The sequence below is a fragment of the Dasypus novemcinctus genome, chromosome 22 (genome assembly GCF_030445035.2).
Source record: "Dasypus novemcinctus isolate mDasNov1 chromosome 22, mDasNov1.1.hap2, whole genome shotgun sequence".
NCBI lineage: Eukaryota > Metazoa > Chordata > Mammalia > Cingulata > Dasypodidae > Dasypus > Dasypus novemcinctus.
Window position 1 is genome coordinate 65539359 of NC_080694.1, and position 22408 is coordinate 65561766.

General features: G+C 45.7%; 1 protein-coding gene and 1 pseudogene across 1 annotated transcript; both read left to right on the forward strand.

The window, feature by feature from the left end:
- The first annotated feature begins 15134 nt into the window (after positions 1 to 15134).
- On the forward strand, positions 15135 to 18250 carry LOC101444704 (popy Class I histocompatibility antigen, A-1 alpha chain-like). The gene is made up of 7 exons (XM_023588564.3): positions 15135 to 15456; positions 15603 to 15872; positions 16145 to 16420; positions 16543 to 16818; positions 16933 to 17037; positions 17611 to 17658; positions 17820 to 18250. Exons 1-5 carry the CDS (start codon positions 15393 to 15395, stop codon positions 17019 to 17021), a joined length of 975 nt encoding a protein of 324 aa, XP_023444332.2. The 5' UTR covers positions 15135 to 15392; the 3' UTR covers positions 17022 to 17037; positions 17611 to 17658; positions 17820 to 18250.
- The window catches only part of LOC111758644 (protein RUFY3-like), a 109758-nt pseudogene continuing 104471 nt past the window's right edge, over positions 17122 to 22408 (forward strand).

A 22408-nucleotide genomic window follows, 5' to 3' on the forward strand; every position in this document is an offset into this window, starting at 1 on the left:
TTGGCCACAGCTGCACTGACCATTCATGCAAGGAGCATGGACCTTTGGGGGTGTGATGAATGTGAGCAGTTGTGCTCAGTGAGAAGCCCAGGCCCCTTGCAGGAGGGGACCCGTTTGCCCCCAGCATGGCCAGGCAGACCTGGGGGGGCTTCTGGGCTCCTGCTTGAGGGTGACTCACCCTCCTGTGGATGCTGCAGAGCCTGCAATTGGGCAATGGCAGGTCCCTGGAGCCTCAGCCCCACGTCTGCAGCGATTCTAGATAACCAGCCATAGGGTGACACCCCCACCCCTGACGGAGCAGAGGAGCACTTGGTCAGGTGCTTCCTTCCTGCTCCCTTGTCCCTGCACAGCACTGAGGCCAAGCCCAGGACGGGAGCCCTGTGCTCCAGGGTCACAGCAGGGGTCAGAGTCAGGAGGGAGGAGACAGTTTTCCTGAGCGTGAGACACTGAGGCAGGGACGCAGCGTCCTGGCGGCGGAGGGGCTTCACGGCGGCAGCTTTGGATGCAATTTCTGTGCTCGCGGTGAAGAGCCCAGAGCTGGTGCACAGCAGACAGAGGGCCCCGGAGCCGACGGGCGCCTTCTCAAAAGCCAAGGCTGGGATTCAGGGCACCAGCACAATAAGGAAGCCTAAAATCCTGGGAATGCACCAAAAAAGCCCGTGTGACGCGTGACGCAGAACTCCAGGCGCAGCCCCCTCAGCCAAGCAGTGTGACTTAAAGCCACGCCAAGGTCAGCTCCGCTGGCAAAGGGCCGCAGCGGGTCAAGGCTCCGGACTCGTTCTGGACATTCCCTCTGCTGTTCAGAACTGAACTTAGGCCCGTGCAGCCCGAGGTCTTCTTTGACTTCCTTTCCCACAGGAGCAGTTAATGGCTCCTCCAGGTGCAAACTCAAGGTGGTCTACGAGGGGGCAGGGGCAGCAGGTGCTGTGGGATAAAGACCCCTGTGCAGAGCCCCCGTCCCAGAACGGTCCTCACGGCCAGCAGCCCCACGTGTCCATGATGTCCTGGGGTGGAAATGAGCCCCCGTGGAGAAGGCCTCCTGGAGGCCCACGGCCGCCTCCCCGGGCACTCGCCCTCAGCCCCCCCAGCTGACCACTGCACAGCCGTCCTCAGGGAGCAGTGGCCTGACCACCTCCTGGTCAGGGTCCTTGGGTTTAAACTGTCCCCAGCAGTCCTAATGTCCCGCTGTTTGGTCTAAAGGTATTTGTACTTACATCACCTTCCCGTCCCATAGCTTGCTTTTCCTCCTCATCATGGGAGAGTAAATCTCTGAAAGCAGCTTATTCATTATATTAAGAAATTTGGTCAAGTTGTTAGTCCAGTAAAACAAAGCATTCATTTTGTCTAAGCCTTTTGAATAGTGAAGAAGGAGGTCAGAAGCCGTCAGCCGTGGGCTCGGCGACCCCCTGAGACCAGCTGTGGGGCCACACGCCGACTCCCAGTCCAGGGAAAAGGCTCCATTTCTGGCCTCGTCCCCGGGGGCTTTAAACGGTTCCTTCTTGACACTTTCACGCACATCCCGCAGCAGCCCCTGGCAGGTCCCGCCTCCCTGGTGCCCGCTCCTGGGGCCTGAGCGCTCTGGGGCCTGTCCTGCTCTTGTGCTGCGGGGTTGGTGGAGCAGGATGGCGGAGCACAGTGTGGAGCGTGCACCGGGACTGCAGGACGCGCGGAGGCACAGTTAGCAGGGACGCCTCCGCCCCCCGCGTGCCCTCGATTTTCTGAGGCTCCCGTGGAAGTCGAAGGCTCCCCAAGAACTGCGTCCGGCTTGTGCCAGGCTGAGATCTGCAAACTCCTGGAGCTCCAGAGGGCGGAGGACGTAACGCTCCACCTGTCCCTTCACCCAGAGTCTCCTTATTTAGGCCTCTCCTGTTTGAAGGAGCAGCTGCGTCTCCAGGGAGGGGAAGCAGGCCGTTCTCTGCTGGACACTGGGTCCCCTCTGTGGGATGCACATGGAATTTCTTCCCATAGCTATTTGCTCGCTCCTCTGAGCAGTGCTGCTCTCCTCCATGGAAGTTAGGTGCCGATCTGTTGTCATTTCTGCAATTTCATACCTCAGTATCTCAAAGTCATTACAGGGGCACATCTGTGGGATGCCCTTCCTTCCCTCCCTTCCCTGGACCCCAGTTCAGGGTCTTGGTCAGTCCATGGCTCAGGTGGATCCTGGGGGCCAGGTGCACCTGCCCACAGCCAGCAGGGGGGTTCCTGATAGGGTGGGGTTCTGCAGGCAGTGAGGCCAATTCTTCACTGCCCTGGGGGGTCCATGGGGCATCCACGGGGCTGGCTCCATGTGGAGAGTCCTCTGAGGCTGGAGCTCAAGACCCCTAAGAGTGAGCTCCCACATGGCCAGATGCAGCCACGTCCCCTCAGATCCCTCCAGCTACACTGCAATTAGCGGTGAAAGATGAAAGCTTTCCCACGAAGATTGGGAACAAGGCAAGGATGCCCACTCTGCCCCTGGTATTCAATATTGTGATAGAAGCTCTACCTAGAGCAACTAGGTAAGAAAAAGAAATGAAAGACACCCAAATAGGAAAGGAAGAAGTATAAATTTCATTATTCACTGGTGATATGATCCTATACTTAGAAAATGCCCCCAAATCCAGAACAAAACTAATAGAACTTATAGACAATTTCTGTAATGTGATGGAATATGCTATTAATATCCAAAAATCTATAGCATTTCTATGCAGTACTAATGAGCAATCTCCAGAGGAAGTCAGAATAAGAATCCCATTTATAATACCGACTAAAAGAATCAAATAGTAATAAATGTAGCCAAGGACATAAAGGAACTGTATTCAGAAACCAATAAAACAATGGTGAAAGAAACCAACAACAATCTAAATAAATGGAAGGATATTTCCATGTTCATAGGTTGAAGACTAAATATCATTAAGATGTCAGTTCTACCCAAACTGATTTACAGATTTAATCAATCCTGAGGAAAATTCAAATATCCTTCTTAGTAGAATTTGAAAAGCCAATTATCAAATTTACCTGGATAAGTTAGCATCCCCTAAATTTAAAAAAAAAAATTAAAAAGAACAAAGTCAAAGGACACTTGCTTCCAAACTTTAAGGAATATCATCTACCTACAGGGGTAAAAACAGCATGGTACTGGCATAAACATAGAGAGATTGGCCAATGGAACCAAATCTAGAGTCCAGAATAGACCCTCCCAACTGCAGTCAGGTGATCTTTGACAAACCCACTCAGCCAGGTCAGAATAACCTATTCAACAAGTGGTGCTGGGAGAACTGGATATCCATATCTCAAAGAAAGGAAGAAAGAGGACCCTTATTTCACAGCTTATTCAAAATTAATTTAAAGTGGGTCAAGGACCTAAATGTAAAAACTAGAACCACAAAACTCTTAGAAGAAAATGTAGGGAAACATCTTCAGGATCTGGTGCTTGGTGGTGGTTTCTTGGACCTTACTCCCAAAGCCAAAGCAACAAAAGAAAAATAGATAAATGGGACAGTTTTAAAAGTAAATACTTTTGTTCTTTAAAAGACTTTGTCAAGAAAGTAAAAAGACAGATAACTCAATGGAGAAAATCTTTGGTTAGCAGATATCTGATAAGGGATTGCTCTTCATGTTATATAAAGAGATTCTACACCTAACAACAACATGACCAGCCATCCTATTAAAAATGAGCAAAATGTTTGAACAGACATTTTTCAAAAGTGGATTTAGAAAAGGCCAAATGACACATGAAAAGAAGTTCCCTATTAGAGAAATGTATGTCAAAACCACCATGAGATGGGAAGCAGACGTGGCTCAACTGATAGAGTGTCCACCTACCATATGGTGGGTCCAGGATTCAATACCCAGGTCCTCCTGACCCATGTGGAGCTGGCCAATGTGCAGTGCTGCTGCCCACAAGGAGTGCCCTGCCATGCAGGAACGCCCCTGTGTAGGGGTGCCCCACGCACAAGGAGTGCACCCCATAAGGAGAACAACCCCATGTAAAAAAGTGCAGCCTGCCCAGGAGTGGCACTTCACACATGGAGAGCAGATGCAGCAGGAAGATGCAACAAAAAAGAGTTTCCCAGTGCCACCAGATGAAGCAGGAGGACACAGAAGAACACACAGTGAATGGACACAGAGAGCAGACAATGGGGGGAAATGGGAGAGAAATAAATAAAAATAAATTTTAAGAAAACGCCATTAGATATCATCTCTCACTATACAGAATGGACACTCTTAAAAGAACAGAAAATGTCAAGTGCTGGAGAGGATGTGGAGAAATAGGAACACTCCTTCACTGTTGGGACTGTAAAATGGTGCAACCTCTGTGGAAGAAGATTTGGTGGTTCCTCAGGAAATTAAATATAGAACTGCCGAATGCACAGCAATCCTGCCACTAGGAATGTATTCAGAAAAACTGAGAGCAAGGACATGAACAGCTATTTTCACTCCGATGTTCATAGCACATTTATTCACAAATGCTAAAAGAGGAAAACAATCCAAGTGTCCTGAACTGATGAATGGATAAACAAACAAGTGGTATATTCATACAATGGAATATTTCCAGCTGTAAGAAGAAATCTACTGGGGAAGTACATGACAACATGGAGGAACCTTGAGGATATTATATTAAGTGAAATAAGCCAGACACAGAAGGATAAATAGTGATATGAACTAAATGTAATGACTAGAATAATGGATTTGGACTCTGACATGTAGATTGGTGGGAGACAGAATGTGGGATGAAAACGGGTGAAGATGTTGGATGTATGTAAATTGATTAATAACGTCCAATATAAATACTGATAATGGTTGGACTTGATGGTAACATTATAGTGAATGTTACACTGTTGATTTATGGATGTGATTGTGGCTGAAACTAGTAGTCTAGGAATATTCATGTTAGTTGGAAGACAGCTGGAAGATAATATGGGGAATATATAACAATGATGTTGGAAGTAGATGAGGATTGTGGTTAATAATATAAATATAGGAATGTTTTACTACAGGGTGTTGAGTATGTGGGGATACATAGGAAATATAATTAATGCAATTGATGGGCTATAGTTAATGATGTTGTAATGTTTTTGTAACAAAAGCAAAGTTGGTACAATGTTAATTCTATTAAAGGTAAATAAGGGAATATGGGGCTTGGTTTTGTGAGACATAAATAAGATTAAATAATTTTATCCATTTTTTTAAATAATAGGAGGCCTTGATTGTGTCATTTAAGTAATCTGTGTTCATCTGTGTGTCTTTCTGAACACTAGAGGAAGAACTCAGTGAGCAGTTGCAATTAGGTGAGATAAAAGTGACTGAAAATGAACTTTTTAGGAGTAATTTTTCCTTAACTTGTTGAGCTGCCTTTTTCTGTTCTTTTATTTTTGTGAATTTGAAATAAAATTATATTAAGTGAAATAATATAAGTACGTACATTGTTTTTTACACATAAAGTACGTAAATTAAGTACGTACATTGTTTTTTACACATAAAGTTATTTATTTCACTCCTAATAGACTACAGTATAGTGTAAGCATAACTTTTATATACACAAAAAAACAAAAAATTCGGGTGACTCATTTTATTGTGATATTCACTTTATTGTTGTAGTATGGAATTAAACCCACCTCCTCTCCAAGGTAGGCCTGTGCTGTTGTACCTGTGGAAGGGATAATGTTGAGGAGACTTTTCACTACAACCATAGTGTCCTCTTGGCGACCTCCAGGACAGAACCTTTCTCCAGTGTCAGTAAGGCTTTACCAGGTTTCTTGTGAATAACCGTCTAACGTGTATGCTTTGGGTTCTGTGAATAACTTTCCTCTCTGGTTGGCTCCCAGAAAACTCAGAGTCCAATTCAGGGACCCCCCGGAGTAAGAGGGTAAAATCTGTGAGCCATATGTGGGTGCTAAACGTATTCCTCACTTCACTTTGTGTTTTTTGCCTTTACTTTTATTTAAGCCCAATTTAGTCTTTTATTTAATTTTGAAAATGGTATTCTGTGTGGATTTTCTTGTTGTTGTTACTTAGAGTCTCTCTAGGATGAGATAGGGTAAAAATAAAAAATGGCCCCTCACCCAGTACTATCTTGGGACAGGGACTTAGGGAGAGGCTGGAGAGAGAGTGGGGTGACAGGTCTTGAGGGGCTGGAGCAGTGCTGGGAACTGTTTCCAAAACACCTGAGAAATGCCACATTTTGTAGTTTTCAAAATAAACTTAAAATTGTCAAAAACATTTAAATGTAAATTTATAGCATGAAATGGATAATAAAAGACAAATAGAAACAACTTATGCCAATATATCTGATAACTGAGACAAAATTGACAGTTTCCTTTAAAGAGACAAATTAGCAAAACTGAATCAATTGGAAATAGGAATTGTGGATGGCCCTGTACCAATTACAGAAATTAAATTCATGAGAAACCATCCCACAAAGGAAACTCCAGGCTCAGTGGCTTCACTGTTGAATTCTACCATACATTTAATCAAGAATTTATATCACTACTGTGGAAACGCTTATAGAAAATAGAAGAGGAGGAAAACTCATTTTCAAGTCATTTTGTGAGGCATTACCAAAAGCAGAGAAAGACATCAGAAGAAAATTGTGGTGGTTAAGTTCATGGGTCAACTGGGCCAGGCAGTGGTGTCCACGTGTTTGGTCAAGCAAGCACTGGCCTGATTGTTACTGTGAGGATATTTTGATGATTTAAGTCATCAGTACATTGATGGCATCTGTGGCTGATGACATCTACAATCAACTGAGGAGTTTGCCTTCAACAATGAGAGACATCTCATCAAATCAGTTGAAGGCCTTAAAAGAAGAAGTGATGGTTTCAGCAGTCAGAAGAGGGAATTTCCATATCTACTTCAGCCAGTTTCTCCTGGGGAATTCATGGGAAACCTTTACTCAATTTCCCAGGTTGCAGCCAGCCCTTCAGAATTTGGAATTTGGACTTGGCCATCTCTACAGTCATGTGAGACAACTCATATAAAAATCTATTTCCTTAGAGAATGCTTACTAATATAAAAAGTTTATCACAATGTCTCTCAGGAACGTTTTGAAAACACCAGGAAGTTGAATCCAAAATAATTTTAAAGTGATATTGGATCATGACCAAGAAAGTTTTATCCCTGATGCAAGTTGGGATGAATATATGAAAACTTATCTAATTTATCATTTAAGGGAATAAAGTAGAATAACAATAAGACCAACTCCATGTAGAAAAAACATTAAAAAGTTCAATCTTTTGATAATAAAATTTCTCAGTGAACTAGGAATAGAAGGCAACTTCTCCAAGGTGATAAAGGGCACTTATGAACAATCTACAGATAACAGCATATCTTATCATAAAAGACTAAGTACTTTCTAAGATCAAGAACAAGGAAAGGTTGTGCAATCATGCCACTATTATAACACAAAATACTGTCAAGCAAAGGAAATCACACACATACAGATTATAAAACAGAAAAGAAAGTGTTGCAGGTGACAGGATGGCATACATAGTAAATCCTATAGTGAAAAATGTTCCTAAACTAGTGAGTATAGCAAGATTGCAGGGTTCAAGGACAATGTACGAAAGTCATTTTTATTTCTATACACAGTAAAAAACTAGCAAAATGAAAATTAGAAATTCAATTTACAATAGCATCATCATAATAAAATGACTTAGTATCAATTTAAAGAAAGTATGCAAGATCTCTACAGTGAAATCTACAACTATTGCTGAAGAAAAGTAGAAAAATCTAAATAAAGGTGGAGAAATACCATGGCAAGAAATGGAATATTCATTATTATGGTATCAATTCTCCACAAATTGGCTTATTGTTTAAAGCAATTCCAATCAAAATCATGGCAGGCATTTAAAGAGAAATTGACAAGCTGATAGTATAATTTATATGGAAGCACAAAGGATATTGAATAGCCAAAATGTTTTTTAAAAAATTACCTATTTTGAATTAAAAAAATAAATAAAATACAGGAAAAGGCAGCTCAACAAGTTATGGAGGGTGGAGGACTTGGCCCAGTGGTTAGGGCTTCCGTCTACCACATGGGAGGTCCGTGGTTCAAACCCTGGGCTTCCTTGACCCATGTGCAGCTGGCCCATGTGCAGTGCTGATGCGTGCAAGGCGTGCCCTGCCATGCAGGGGTGTCCCCCGCGTAGGGAAGCCCCACGGGCAAGGAGTGCACCCCTAAGGAGAGCCGCCCAGTGCAAAAGAAAGTGCAGCCTGCCCAGGAATGGTGCCGCACACATGGAGAGCTGACACAAGATGATGCAACAAAAAGAAACACAGATGCACAGATTCCGGTCCTGCTGACAACAACAGAAACGGACAAACAAGACGACGCAGGAAATAGACACAGAGAACAGACAACTGGGATGGGGGCTGAAGGGGAGAGAAATAAATAAATCTTAAAAAAAAAAAAACAAAAACAAGTTATGGAAGCATTGCTCTAAAAAGTTCTGGCCAGGCACTTTTATCTCATCGAATTCCAACTTCTAATTCATTTGTTCCTCTAGTGTTCAGAAAGATACAGAGATGAAAGGGATTAGTTAAATGTCTTAAAAGGTTTTTAAGAAGAAATGCGGAAGGTCCATGGAGCATCTCTGAAAACTTACTTTCCAACTCCAGTAGCAGCCTCAGGGTACTGGTCAATAACCATAATAAAGTGTATAAATAGAACCAAACCGTACACAGGCTCTTGAAAACGGCTTCCCCTAATCCAGTGGGGAAAGAACCCTCTCCTCAACAAATGGTGGAAAGTTTCAAATATGGTTTCGACACAAGGAGCTGGAGGGGGCGAGGCCGAGGGGACCTGGACAGCTAAGACCCCCGAAGGAGAAACGACCCGGGACGCCGGGCTCCTGCGCTCAGCCTGGGGAAGGTCCACCTTGGTGTGGGGGGGTAGGCAGGTGCCTGGTCCGGGGTCTGGGGAGGCGGGAGGGTCAGCTCTCGGGTTCGTGGGGTGCGTGGGCAGAGCCGGGGCGGGTCTTATCGCCCACCTCCCCACTGTCCACTAGAGTCTTCAGCCCCCAGGCCGCGTCCTGCCCTCCGCCCTCCAGGACCCGCATCTCTCCGGGGCCTCCAGCTGCGAGGCCGCCTCCCCGAACCCAGCCCGGGTCGCACCAGCTCAGCTGATCAGGAGCTGAAGAAGCGCCTGCAGGTGGCCAAGGGCTCTGACCACAGGCTGCCCAGGGCTGGGGGGAAAGCAGTGAGAGGGGAGACCCTGGGGCTCCTGGAACCAGGGGCCGCGGCCTCCAGGAGCCACACAGCCGCGCTCGCCCCACCTTCGGGTCCTTGATTTCCCTTCCCCTCTGCCTCTCACTGGGAAGACCCCGTCCCTACCCTCACTGTGTCCAGGAGGCTGCTCCCTCCCCTCTGGCTCCTTCCCATCCACTGTTTTCAGTTCCATCCCCCAGTTGTCCCTATTTCCTCCCTCTCTTCTCTTGTCAGGAGCCCTCCCCCCGCACCTTGTTCCTAGGACAATGCTAGGGGGGCTCACCCTTCCTCTTACCCCAGATCTTAGAGTTGGGGAAACACGGGCTGGATTCCTGGAAGAGGCGCCCTCACCCCTGGAAGCAGCAGCAGGAACAAGCGTCAGGGCCGTGGGCGTCCAAGGACCTCTCCTAGGAGATGGGGGGACTGGTGCTGGGGGACCACTAGCTTGTGGTCCACCTTGGGCCCAGGAACCAGAGGGAATGGTTTGGAGATCGTGCTCTGCACTGAGGCCAGAGTCCATGGTCATTCCCAGGGAGTGAACGTCTACTTAAGCGTAGTCGCACCTGACCCTGCCCTGGATCGCGGGCGCCCCCTGAAGGGCAGACACTTGCCCGGATGCTGGGGGCGCAGGGAGACCTAGGGGAGGTCTCCCCGGAGGGCAAAGGGGATCGCGGATCTTCTGTCCACAGCCGGTGGCCAAGCGGGGGCGCCACTGGCACTCTCTAGGATTCTGGTGTGAGGAGGGGTCGGGCTTGAGTGGGGCAGAGCTGGGGGACCTGAGGGTTCAGCCCTGATAGGAAAGGGGGTGAACTTCTCTTCTGAGCATCCCTGGAGTCCACTGGAGTGACTCCGGGTGGAGCAGGGAGTGGGAGAGGAGGAGCGCTCAGCAGTCCTTGTGCCTCCTTGAGGTTTCCATCTCTTCCACAGAGCCCCCACCCAGCCCGCTTGAAGGCAGCACCTGGGAGCACTGGAAAGTAGATATTTTTCATTTACTCTTTTTCAGAGGCCTGTGTTTTTTTCCTAATAAACTTAATCTTAGAATAGTTTTACATCTATAGAAAAAAGGTGAAGGTGTTCAGAGAGCTCATAGACAACCCTGCTTCCCACATTTTTAACATCTTACATTCCTGGCACTTTGCTCCTGCTAATGAAGGAATATTGATGCACTATTAGTAATTCACCCAAAATTTATGTGGATTTCATGAGCTTCACCCCATGTCCTCTTGCTGTCCCAGGATCCCATCCAAGGCACCACATTACACTTAGTCCCATTGGATCTCCTTCAGCTCCTTTGGCTGTGACATTTTCTCAGACTTTCCTTGTTTTTGTTGACTTTCACAGTTTTGAGGAGTCTTGGTCAGGATTTGTAGATTGCCTTTTCATTTGAATTAGGTTGGTGCTTTTCTCACAGTTAGACCAAGGCTGTGGATTTTTAGGGAAAAGGCCATGGAGATGCCATATCCCAGCAGAATAAGAAGGGGACATGGTGGGACCATGATTCATCTCTGGTGATATTAGCTGGGTTTCCTGGCTAAGGCAGGGTTTCCTGGGATTCTCCAACATGAAATCACTTTTCTCATCCCCCTCCTTTGTCCACATTGGAAGGAAATCTTTGCAGTCCACATTTAAGGGTTAAATGGTATGCTCAACTCAGTGAGAGTGGAGCATCTACCTAAATTATCGGGAATTCTTGTTTTTGAGAAACTTCACTATTCTTGCCCTATGTAATTATTTATCCAGTCATTTATAGGCTCATGGATATTCATTTTGTACTTTGGGCTATAATCCAATTCTGTGCTATTTATTTTGTTGCTCAAATTATTCCAGCTTTGGTCATAGAGAGTTATGTTGTTTTGAATCTTTCTGACATGTCCCCATGGTTTTATGTTTTGGGCAATACTCACTTTCTGGCACTCCCACATGCTCCAGACCCATCTTATATATTTCCTATCCCTGCCCTAGATTCAGCCTTTTCTGCAAGGAGCCTTGGTTCCGTTTTAAGATAATGGTATTATAAACTAGGTCTAGGCACTAGGTTTGCTCATTCCTATCGGGGTGTCATTGCTTTTAGGCCTTCTCAGTAGAGAATTAGAAAATATGTGTGGGTACACATCTATAATACTGACAAATACACCTACACCAATATTTATACTAAAGTACTTTAAGCTAAACAAAATTTGATTCCGTATCTTCAACTCTAACCACATAGTATATATTTCAATCTGGCTTTCCCACTCACAAATCTGTAACTTTCCAATTCTATGGTGTGTAACTTGGCTCCCACCACCTATGATATATTAATATTTACTTATTGTTCAATCCTCATACACATGGACAGTGACTTCAGAATTGTTAGCCTATACCCGAGTAAAAAGAACTTTACCAACTACAGTCAGTGCTTAGGCATAGTTCCTTTTGTCTTGACTCTTACAATTTCCAGCCATCTCCAAAGGTCCTCAGTCCAGCAGCTCCTTCCCCCTCCTTCAGTGAGGTCCTGCCATGCACCTGTAATACAGCTGGATCCTTCTGCCACAGTCTGCAGCCATCCTTGGATTCCCCACTTGCCTGGATGTTTCTTTTAAAGTTTGCATACTCAAGGTTCACTCTTTGTGCTGTAAGGTTTATGCATTTAGACACATAGACAGTGTCTTGTATCCATCTTACCATACCAAACAGACTAGTGTCAGGGCCCTAAAACTCCCTTGTGCTTCACCTAAACAGCTCTTCCCTCTCCACAAGGTCATGACAACCAGGATCTGCTTTCAGTATCTATATTCTTTACTTTCCAGAATTTCGTGAAGATGGAACCAAATAACGTGGAGCCTTCCCAGTGTGGCTTCCTTCACTAGCAACATGCATTTAGGATTCATCCATGTTGTTGCATGAATTCACACCTCATTCCTTCTCATGGCTGAGTAGTATTGTGTAATATGGATCAATGGATTACCACCAATTTCTTAAATGTGGTACTGTGGATTGAACCCATAACCTCATACATAGGAGGCAGGTGCTCGCTCAAACCACTGAGCTACACCAGCTCCCCAACCACCAGCTGTTTTATTCACTCACATGTAGAAGGATGATGTGGTTCCTTCAGGTTTGGGAGAGTTATTAACTAGGCTGCATTGAACATTTCTACACAGGCTTTTACCTAAATATAAGTCTTTACATTAGATGAGCAAACACCTGGGAGTGGCATTGCTGGGTGCATCCTTTGGTCTTCCTACCAGCAGGGTATGCAGGTTCCTAGAGTTCCACATTGTTGCCAGTGCAGGTGTCACCACTCGTCACAGATTGAAATAGCCTCCCACGCCCCACCCCCAATGACCTCTACATCCTAATCCCTGGAACCTGTGAATATTACCTTATATGGCAAAAAGGAGCCTTTGCATATGTAATCAATGTAGAGATGGGGATTAGCCAGAATTATCCCCATAATTCTGTGATCACATGGATCTCATAACAGGGAAGTGGGGTGAGATTTCACTACACTCAGAGGAGATGGCGATGAGAAGGTGGAGCAGAGATCTGACAATGTTGGATTTAAGGTTAGAGTGATGTAGCCAGAAGCCAAGGAGAGCTGGCAGCCACCAGAAATGGAAGAGGCAAGACACAGGTTCTCTCTCTGCTCAAGCCTCCAAAGCGAGCCAGGCCTGGCCGACACCTTGATTCCAACCAGGGCATTGATTTTGGATTTCTGGCCTCCATAATGGTCAGAACATAAATTTCTGTGGTTTAAAGCCACCAAATGGGGAGCAGAGGTGGCTCAAGCCATTGGGCACTTCCCTCCCATATGGGAAGTCTTGGGTTCAGTTCCTGGTATAACCTAAAAAAAAAACCTAAAAATAAAAAAAAAGACAAGCACAGAATGAACAGACACAGCAAACACACAGCTAGCAAAAACAACAAATGGGGTGAGGGATTAATAAATTAAATAAAGCCACCAAAGGTGTGAAAATTTGTTCCACTGGCAATAGGAAACTAACCCACCAGTTTATTTTGGTTTATTTTAATGTAGCCATTCTAACAGGTGTGTGCAGGGGCATCTCATGGTGGTTTCATCTGCTCTGCCCTAATGACAATGACACTGAGAATGTTTTTATGTGCTTATTTGCCACCTGTGTATCTTTGGTGAGGTGTCTGCTCAGACTTTACTCCTTTTAAAAACTTAGGTTGTTTTCTTATTGTTGAGCCGTTTTATTTTCAAATTTTAAAAATCAATTTTATTGATACATATTAATAAAATAATCCTTCCAAAGTATACAATCAATGATACTTGACATAATCACAGAGTTGTGCTTTCATCACTTCAGTCAATATTAGGGTATTTTCATTACTTTAATAAGAAGAAGAATGAAAAACCAAAAACTTAACCCGTAATAATCACCATACAATCTCTCTATCTTTTCCATGTTAGACATACCTGCTATTGGATCTTATTTTTCTTCTATTTCCCCTACCTCCAACCCTATTGTTTTGCCGTGTCCATTCACTGTGTGATCTTTTGTATCTATTTCTCTTTTTGTCCTTTCTTCTCATTTTCTCCTCTAGGATTCAACAGGATTTGATCCCGAGGACCTCCAATATGGAGAGAGGTTCCCTGTCACTTGTGCCTCCACAGTTCCTGGTTGCTGCTGCATCTCACTTGACTCTCCCCTCTGTCTCTCTTTTGTTGCATCATCATCTCGCTGCATGGCTCACCTGGTTTGCTGGAAGTCACACCTTCACCAGGAGGCCCCGGGAAGTGAGCCAGGTCATCCCACATGGTAGACTGAAGCAATCACTTGAGCCACACCTGCTTCCCTCAGTGTCCATCTAGTTCATTTGTATTTACATTTTTAATAGATTGAGCTGAACAAAAACAAAAATGACAATGATGGAACATAAACTTGGACCCAGGCTTTTTGGTGGCAAAGATGAAATTGCTTCAGTGTCTTGGCTGAATTACAGCCATTTTCACCAACAGCACTTGCTGTGAGAGTCCCTATGGGAATACGACGGTGTACTTGAGATGGGCGCTGAATAATTTAAAGAACTTCTTAGAGGAAGCAGATGTGGCTCAAGTGACTGAACTCCACCCTACCACATGGGAGGACTGTTGAGTTATAAGAGTTCTTTATGTATTCTGGGCAGAAATCACCTATCAGAAATGTGATTTGAAATATTTCATTTCTGTGCCTTGAGCCCATGATAAAATGTAAGCTCTCAAGAGAAAATTAGAATTTTGGAAAACTAGTATCCATCACCCTAAGCTTGACAGCTTTCCAATACACACAAACTTTCTGGTGGGAACTGTGTTTATTGTAACAATTTTCACCTTTTGGAAATGCGTAAAGAAATGTGTCCTTACTGGAAGATCTACATAGCTTAGTGGGCCAGTGTGTTACTTTAAAATCTTCATGCATTAGTAGAAAATCCATTTAATGTGCAAAGACCGACCTTAGGATTTCCATGTCACACGATGAAATATTCCAAATCAGATTTCAGACTGCAACTCACCTGTAGAAACTACACTTGTGTGCTTTTAGTGTAGTATGGAAGATGAGCATCAATGCTTACCTGAAAAAGCTATTGAAAATACTCTTTTCCAAAATTTATAGTCAAGGCAGAACTTTTGTTCAAACCCAATTAACAGATTGAATGTGATATGAAAGCCCAAGGGGGCTCTATTGAGACTGCTGAGAAAGATTTCCCAAACTGTAAATTTATCCATAGCTTTTTATTACATTTTTTAAATTATGGAATTAGTTATCAACATGTAATGAGTTTGGGTATAAGTACTCATCTATAGAAATTAGTATTTAAATTCCATTTTGATTTCTAGTACGATCAGTACCAGTAGAGGTCACCCTATTCGCCTTGGAGTCCTCACTAGTCCTTAAGCTGTGAAGTCAGGACCAGGCCTCGCTGACAGGGGGTGACAGAGCGCTCGGTGCAGGGGAGGGGTCGGGCCCAACCAGGACCCCTCTTGGCTCTCAGCCCGAGGCTGGCGTGTGGGGCAGGGAGGCTGAGGGGGACGACTCCGGTCCCCGCAGTTCCATTTCAGCCCGATTCAGGTCCTTCTGCCCCGACCCTCGTGACGCGGGCCCAGGGCTGCCTCCCCTTGTAGCCCGGTTCTGGAGAAGCCAATCGCCGGCCCCGCGGCCCATCCAGAGCCCGCCCCGCCATGCCCGGACTCAGGTCCCATCAGACCCGGGGATCCGGCCATGGCGCCGGGGACCCTCCTCCTGCTGCTCTCGGGGGCCCTGGCCCTGACCCAGACTCGGGCGGGTGAGTGCGGGGTCGAGGGGCGCTGTCCCCGGGGGGGGGGGGGGGCGGGTAAGGAGACCTCCGGGTGGGCAGGACCCCAGAAGCCGCGTCCTCCCACATTGACCCCATCCCCTCGCTGACCCCCGCCCCTTTTCTGTCCCCCCCAGGCTCCCACTCCCTCAGGTATTTCAAAACCGCCGTGTCCAGACCTGAGCGCAACGATTCCCACTTCATCGCCGTGGGCTACGTGGACGACACGCAGATCGTGCGGTTCGACAGCGACGCGGAGAGTCCGCGGTTGGAGCCGCTGGCGCCGTGGATGGAGCAGGAGCGGCCCGAGTATTGGGAGCGGGAAACGCGAAAATGCAATGCCTCCGCGCTGCAGTTACGGGCGGAACTGAGCAACCTGCGCGGCTCCTACAACCAGAGCGCGGCCGGTGAGCCACGGGGCCCGGGGTGCGCGCACCACCAGGATCCCCAGGACGGGCCGGGGTGGCCCCGAGTCTCGGGTCCCCACTGCACCCCGAGGCCGCGGGACCCGGCACCCCCCACCCGGGAGCGGGAGGGGTCCAGACCAGTCAGCGCCGTTGGGGGCGGGGCAAACAGGTGTGCGGGGAGGTGGGTAGAGCAAAACGCGGGGCGGAGCCAACGGTGGCGCCTGTCGTGGGCGGGACCTGGAAGGCGGGGCTGATCGTGGGGCCGGGACCAGGGTCTCACACCTACCAGATTTTATCTGGATGCGACGTGGGCCCCGACGGGCGCCTCCTCCGCGGGTATGAACAACACGCCTACGACGGCGCCGACTACATCGCCCTCACCGAGGACCTGCGCTCCTGGACGGCGGCGGACAACGCGGCTCAGATCACCTGGCAAAAGTGGGAGGAGCCCGGGGTTGCAGAGGAGCGCAGAGCCTACCTGGAGGGTGAATGCTTGGAGGACCTGCAGAGATACCTGGAGAGCGGGAAGGAGACGCTGCTGCGCAAAGGTACAGGGTGGCTGGGCGCCCCCCAACCCCAGATGTCCTGTCCATTCCTGGTGGTCACATGAGCGCTGCTAGAATGGCCAGGAGAGAAATGGAAAGTTCCTGAAGTTTCTGACCTTCTGCAGACCCCCCAAAGACACACATAGCCCACCACCCCATCGCTGAACGTGGGGTCACCCTGAGGTGCTGGGCCCTGGGCTTCTACCCGGCGGAGATCACACTGACCTGGCAGCGGGACGGGGAGGACCAGACCGAAGACATGGAGTTTGTGGAGACCAGGCCTGCAGGGGATGGAACCTTCCAGAAGTGGGCTTCTGTGATAGTGCCTTCCGGGGAGGAAGAGAGATACACGTGCCACGTGCAGCACGAGGGGCTGCCTGAGCCCCTCACCCTGAGATGGGGTAAGTGGGATGAGGTGGAGGCCTCTTCTAGGGAAGCAGGAGCCCTTCTGAGCTCCTCCAGCAGGGTCAGGGCTGAGCCTGGGGTCAGGGCCCCTGACCTTTCCCCCTTCTCAGAGCGGCTTTCCCAGCGCACCATCATCGTGGGAATCATGGTTCCCCTGATCGTCCTTGGAGTGTACGCAGTGGCTGGAATTCTGATCTGAAGGAGGAAGAGCTCAGGTAGGGAAAGGGCGAGTCTGAGGTTTCTTGTCCCAGGGGGGTTTCCAGCCCGGGTAGCAGTGTGCCCTGCCCCTTCCTGGTACCATGAAGCCCCTCCTCACACACGTGCCCATCCAGTCTGGGCCTGTTACTACACTTTATAAACCTGTGAGAGAAGTAGGACAATGTCCCAAATGATGATGTGGAGGCCCTGTTCCCAGCAGTCAGAGGGAAGGAGCTGCTGAGGACAGACCTCCAGGAGGGCAGAAGGTCCAGCCCACACATCCCCCACCTCGTGTTTCCTAATCCTGCCCCAGGTCTGCAGTCAGGTTCTGTAATCTTTCCTGTTTCCAGAACTAGTTCTCAGGACCTCATGTCCTGGACTCACTAGTTTTTTTTCCTCAGGTGGGAAAGGAGGGAGCTACGCTCAGGCTGCTTATAAGTGGGGGACAGAGAGGGAGGTGGTGTGGAGGGTCAAGGCTGACCTGAGGCTTTGGGGAGTGTAGACGGAGCCCATGGGGCAGCTCACTCTGTCACTCCTTGACTCATATCTCCCTGTGGCTCTGACCAGACCCTGTGTTTGTTCCTCTCCAGCCAATGACAGTGCCCAGGGCTCTGATGTGTCTCTTGAGGCTTCTAGAGGTGAGACCCTGAGTCTGAAAGGGGTGAGGGGTTGGGCCCAGAGGACATGCCTGGGTCCTGGGGATTTCTTGGACAGGGACATGAGGACTGGGGAGGGCTGGTCATGACGTCAGCATTTACAGAGATGACCTGAATGTGCTCTTGATTGTTTTCTTCTGTAGAGTGACAAAGCTGCCTCGTGGGGGACAGAGAGATTCAAGAACGGTTCACACCCCTCGTGTGACTTTAAGACCCCCTTCCTTGGGATGTGAAGACTTTCCTTCCTCAGCTGGCATCTGTGTGTCTGCATTCCCATTGCATCCAGGAGGATAGAGGGGTAGCTCACCCCTGCCCCCACATCCCCCACACTTATCTGTGTTTTCTGCCCCGACCAACCATCCTGCTCAGGAGAGCTGGGTGTGGAGCGTCCACAGTCCTGTCTTACTTCATGGTGCCCTGAGCTGCCCCTTCCTGCTTCCCTTGAAAATGAGAACCTGGGATGATTTTGCTTTTACAAATTCTTGCTATTACGTGGGACTGAGGAATGAATTGAGGGAGAGGAAGATTCTTAAACAAGGAAGAGGAAATAAATTTCCCCGAGAACCTTCCAGAACTAGTGTGTCTGCTGTGCTGAATGTTGCTGTGAGGAGCCGAGGGTGGACAGGCCTCTCTCCAGTTGGGGCTCTTTCGCCGTGGGCATGGCATTGAGGATGATCGACAGTTTAGAGTTTATTTAACTCCTGGTGGTTTGGTCCTTCTCTGCTGCCTGTGCTCCTCTCTGCCCTTACCAGCTCCACAGACCCCAATGTGGGCTATAGTCCATGCCCATGGATTCATAGAGCAGACCCTAGTGTAGACCCACAGGTGGGCAATGGGGTCTTAGCCTGGATTGCTCTTGTCTTGGAGGGAGTTGAAATTGTGCTGTAGTCACAGAGGGTAGAGGGGAAGGGAGGGAGAGCTGCACCTCTGAGGACAGTCTTAGCAGCCCTTTCTCATGATAGCATTAAAAAACCCAGCTTTCTAAGACTTCAGAGGATCCTGTGTGCACTGACATTTCCTATGCCTTTTATATTTCCTTGTCCATGCACACATTTCTGTGGAGAGGATCCATAACCTTTATGGGTTTTATGTGGCCCCATCAGAGTCTATTATACCCCCTGGTTTAGACACTGTGCTATTCAAAGTCTGGTCATGAGCAGCTGGTCAACAAACTTTAGCAGACACAGGATATGATACACATGTTCCTCCGTTGCTTGAATATCTCCAGTCTGAGACACGATACTGTAGAGGCTCCCTTGTTGCTCTCAGTCTCAGTTTCCTCCTAGGTCTCACTGTGGCTGGTAAACAGTCCACAGATCAGCATTAGCCACTGACCAACCTGAGTAGCCTTGGTGGAGATGGACCATGTTCCAGCACCTACCCTGGTGTCCAGTACCAGGAAGGAATTAATGGGCAGTTAAGGGGATTTCCCCTTTCTGTACTATGGTAGGTGCACCTTTAAAGCTTTACCTTCCACTGAAGGGAACTAAAAATAATAGGTAAAATATAAAAGCATCCAAAAAGTATTAAAGAAAAAGAGAAAACTCATTTCGGCTAAAATATCCGTATGGTAAGGCATCTATAGAGAAATTGCATTTATCCTGTGTTCATGTGTCGGATCTGAAAATCATGTCTATAATTTCTTAGCTCACACGCTGAGGTAGACAGGAGCTGATAGCAAACCTTGTTCTTGTGGGAAGTGAAACAGGAGTCAGTCCACCACCCTGGAAAATCTAGGAATCCAAAGATTGATAGCCTCAGAGTTAGGAAGGAACAAAAGAAATCTGCCTTATCCCCCAAGAAGAGAGTTCTGAGGAAACGTGCCTTTTAGCCAAGGATAGGGGCTGAGTGGTGGGAAGGAGAAAGCAACTGTTTCTGAGGAATTGTAGCCACCAGGCAGCCCTCCTGTGGTTTGTTGTCCAAATGTCTCTCACCTGTGAAAAAAATAGCTTCAAGCCATGGATTTAGTGTATAATACCCTGGATTGGTGGTGATCTGAAAATTGGAAGGATACAAGAGCCTCTGGAGAATTCCATATTTAACCTATGTATCAAAGATTTTACATGATTTCATAAGGAAGAAGTGCAGCTCATAGCAAGAAATATATAAATGAAATAGAAAAAAAGTCAACATGAAGAATCAGAAGTAAAAGTTCATAAAGAGAGCCTCATAGATCTTCAATATTGAGATTATGAGTTGTAGAGTATAACATAACCCAAATTATTTTGTGTAAAGAAGAAATTGCTTAGCTTGAAAATTCCTGCAGAACATGGGAAACTAAAAATGACCCAGCTGTTTTGTGAAAAAACTGGATATACTTCTCAGAAGTTAAAAATATCACAAATTGAATTAGAAACTCAGTTAGGAATTGTGCTTTGATCATGATGTAGAAACAGCAACCTACCCTAAACAACTTGAAATTCAAAAAAAATATAAGAAACAACATTTTTCACACACTGGAGAACAGATATGCTGAGGATTTATGGTAGCTGAGATGAGGATAACAAAGGAGGTGATTTCTACAGTTGTCCAAAGAAAAAAGCAGGAGGGAAATAATAAAGATAAGACCAAAAACCAGTAAGATAGAACATAGAGAACAATAATGAAACAAATCTTGTCTGATGGGAAAATACCATACATTTTATACACCTGTGGCTAGACTGATCAAGATAAAAAAAAAAAAGCCACAAATTATCAATATCAGGAATGAAAGGAAGGCTATCTATACAGACTCCTTAGAAAGTAAAAGGACAAAGGAACATCCAATAGATTTCTCAATGTAGATGAACAGTTTCCTTGAAAATCACAAATTGCAAAAAAGAAACAGAAAATTTTGTTCAGGCCTTTATCAATTGTAGAAATTGAATTATAAATTGAAAACCTTCCTATAGAGAAAACTCCAGGCCATGAAGGTCTGATTGCTAACTTGTAGCAAACACATAATGAAGAAATAGTATCATTTTTACCCAAAGCCTCTCACATATTAAAGGAGGAACAATTTCCAAGTCATGTATGAATCCAGCATTACCCTCATTCAAAACCAGAGAAAGCCATCACAAGGAAAGAGAAGTAGAGAACACTGTGCCACATGGTCCTGGGCTTAAAAATCCAAACCAAATGTGAGGGAGCAAACCAAATCAAAAGTACATAAATGGTATTATAGATCATGCCAAACTGGATGAGCTGGGAACACAAAGGTGGTTTAATATCTGCAACTTATCTCTCTTCTCCAAATTAAAAAGAATAAAGCACAAACACCATGTCACCATTATTCCAGATGCAGAAAAGCACTTGCCAAATGCAATACCTTTCAATACAAAATCTCTCAGTCAATGAGGAATAGAAAGCAGTTTCCTCTATGTGCTTCCAGGCATCGATGAAAGTCTATGCTAACATCATAGTCAATGATGAAATGTTAAATGCTTTCTTCCTAAGATCAAGGAGTTAAAGAGGTCCACACACACCATTTTTATTTAACCTTTTCCTGGACATCCTAAGCAGTGCAAGAAGGCAAGAAATGAAATGCAAGACTTATACATAGTAAAAGAAGTAAAACTGCCATTGCTTGCAACCAGCATGATTGTATAAACCATAAAAAAAACTTCACAAAGTTATCAGAATAAAGAAATGGATTTATCAAGGCCACAGGATGTAAGGTTAGTACAAAAACATTAATTCTATTACTATATACTAGTGATGACAATGAGAATATGACATTTTCAAAATCCTCCACATATAAATATTTATCAATAGTTACAAATATAGTAAAATCCTTTTCTAACACCATGTGTTTTCTTGTGTTGGATCTTGGAACAGAAAAAGAAAAGGACTTTTATGGAAAAACTGGTGCAATCTAAATAAAGCCTATAGCTTCAGCAATTATAATAAACTAAGCATTCTTTCTTAGTTGTAACAAATTGCAATGCTTGTTTAAGTACTACTACAGGGGAAACTGGATGAAGGATAATCGTAACTGCCTATACTATCTCATCAACTTTTTTGTAAATTAAAATTATTCTAATATTTTAAAAGCTTCAGTTAAAATTAGAACAGAATATTTTGAAATAAATTTAATGAAAGGATGAAAATCCTTTACCCTGACAACTCGAGCAGATTGCAAATGGAAATAAAAGCAGACCTAAAGATATGGAGGGGAAGACCCTGCTCATGGATTAGAAAATCAGTATTGTTAAAATTATACTCTAAAGGATCTCAAAGATAAGGGGTCCATGAGTTTGAATTAAAAAGAAAAAATTCTTGTGGGAGTGTGTTGGTACAGGTGTGGTAAATTTATTAAATAATACACAGGATAGTGTCAACTTAGTTAGGGGTCTGTGGTTTTCCCTGATTGGCAAATGGGTCTGTGGGGAAAAAATGTTTAAGAACCCCTGTTTTAGATTAAAAAAAAAAACAAAACTGATAGAATTCATTGTTGTCAAAACTGAATTACAAATAATTTTTGAGGAAGTCTTTCAGATGGAAGGAAGCATGTTTGTGTGTGTATACATCTATCTGTCTATCTGTGTACAATTTCTGTTGTTAATTGTCCTTTCTGGCATTCTGAGTTACCACCTAATGGTACATGCCATGCAAGGGTGGTTCAAACTAAGGATCATTCGATGAAAGTATTTTGCTACATTAATAGAACAATGATCATCACAAATAATGCAGAAAAGGCAAATGAAAAAAATCCAGCATCCCTTTTTTACCCTTCCCCTCTCCCTCCCCTCAT

What these genes read in the sequence shown, in the direction of transcription:
- LOC101444704 (XM_023588564.3), top strand. Translation starts at nt 15,393, where the DNA reads ATGGCGCCGGGGACCCTCCTCCTGCTGCTCTCGGGGGCCCTGGCCCTG. An exon ending in CCTGACCCAGACTCGGGCGG is followed by an intron (nt 15,457 to 15,602) that starts GTGAGTGCGGGG and finishes TGTCCCCCCCAG; the next exon opens with GCTCCCACTCCCTCAGGTAT. An exon ending in GCCCCTCACCCTGAGATGGG is followed by an intron (nt 16,819 to 16,932) that starts GTAAGTGGGATG and finishes CCCCCTTCTCAG; the next exon opens with AGCGGCTTTCCCAGCGCACC.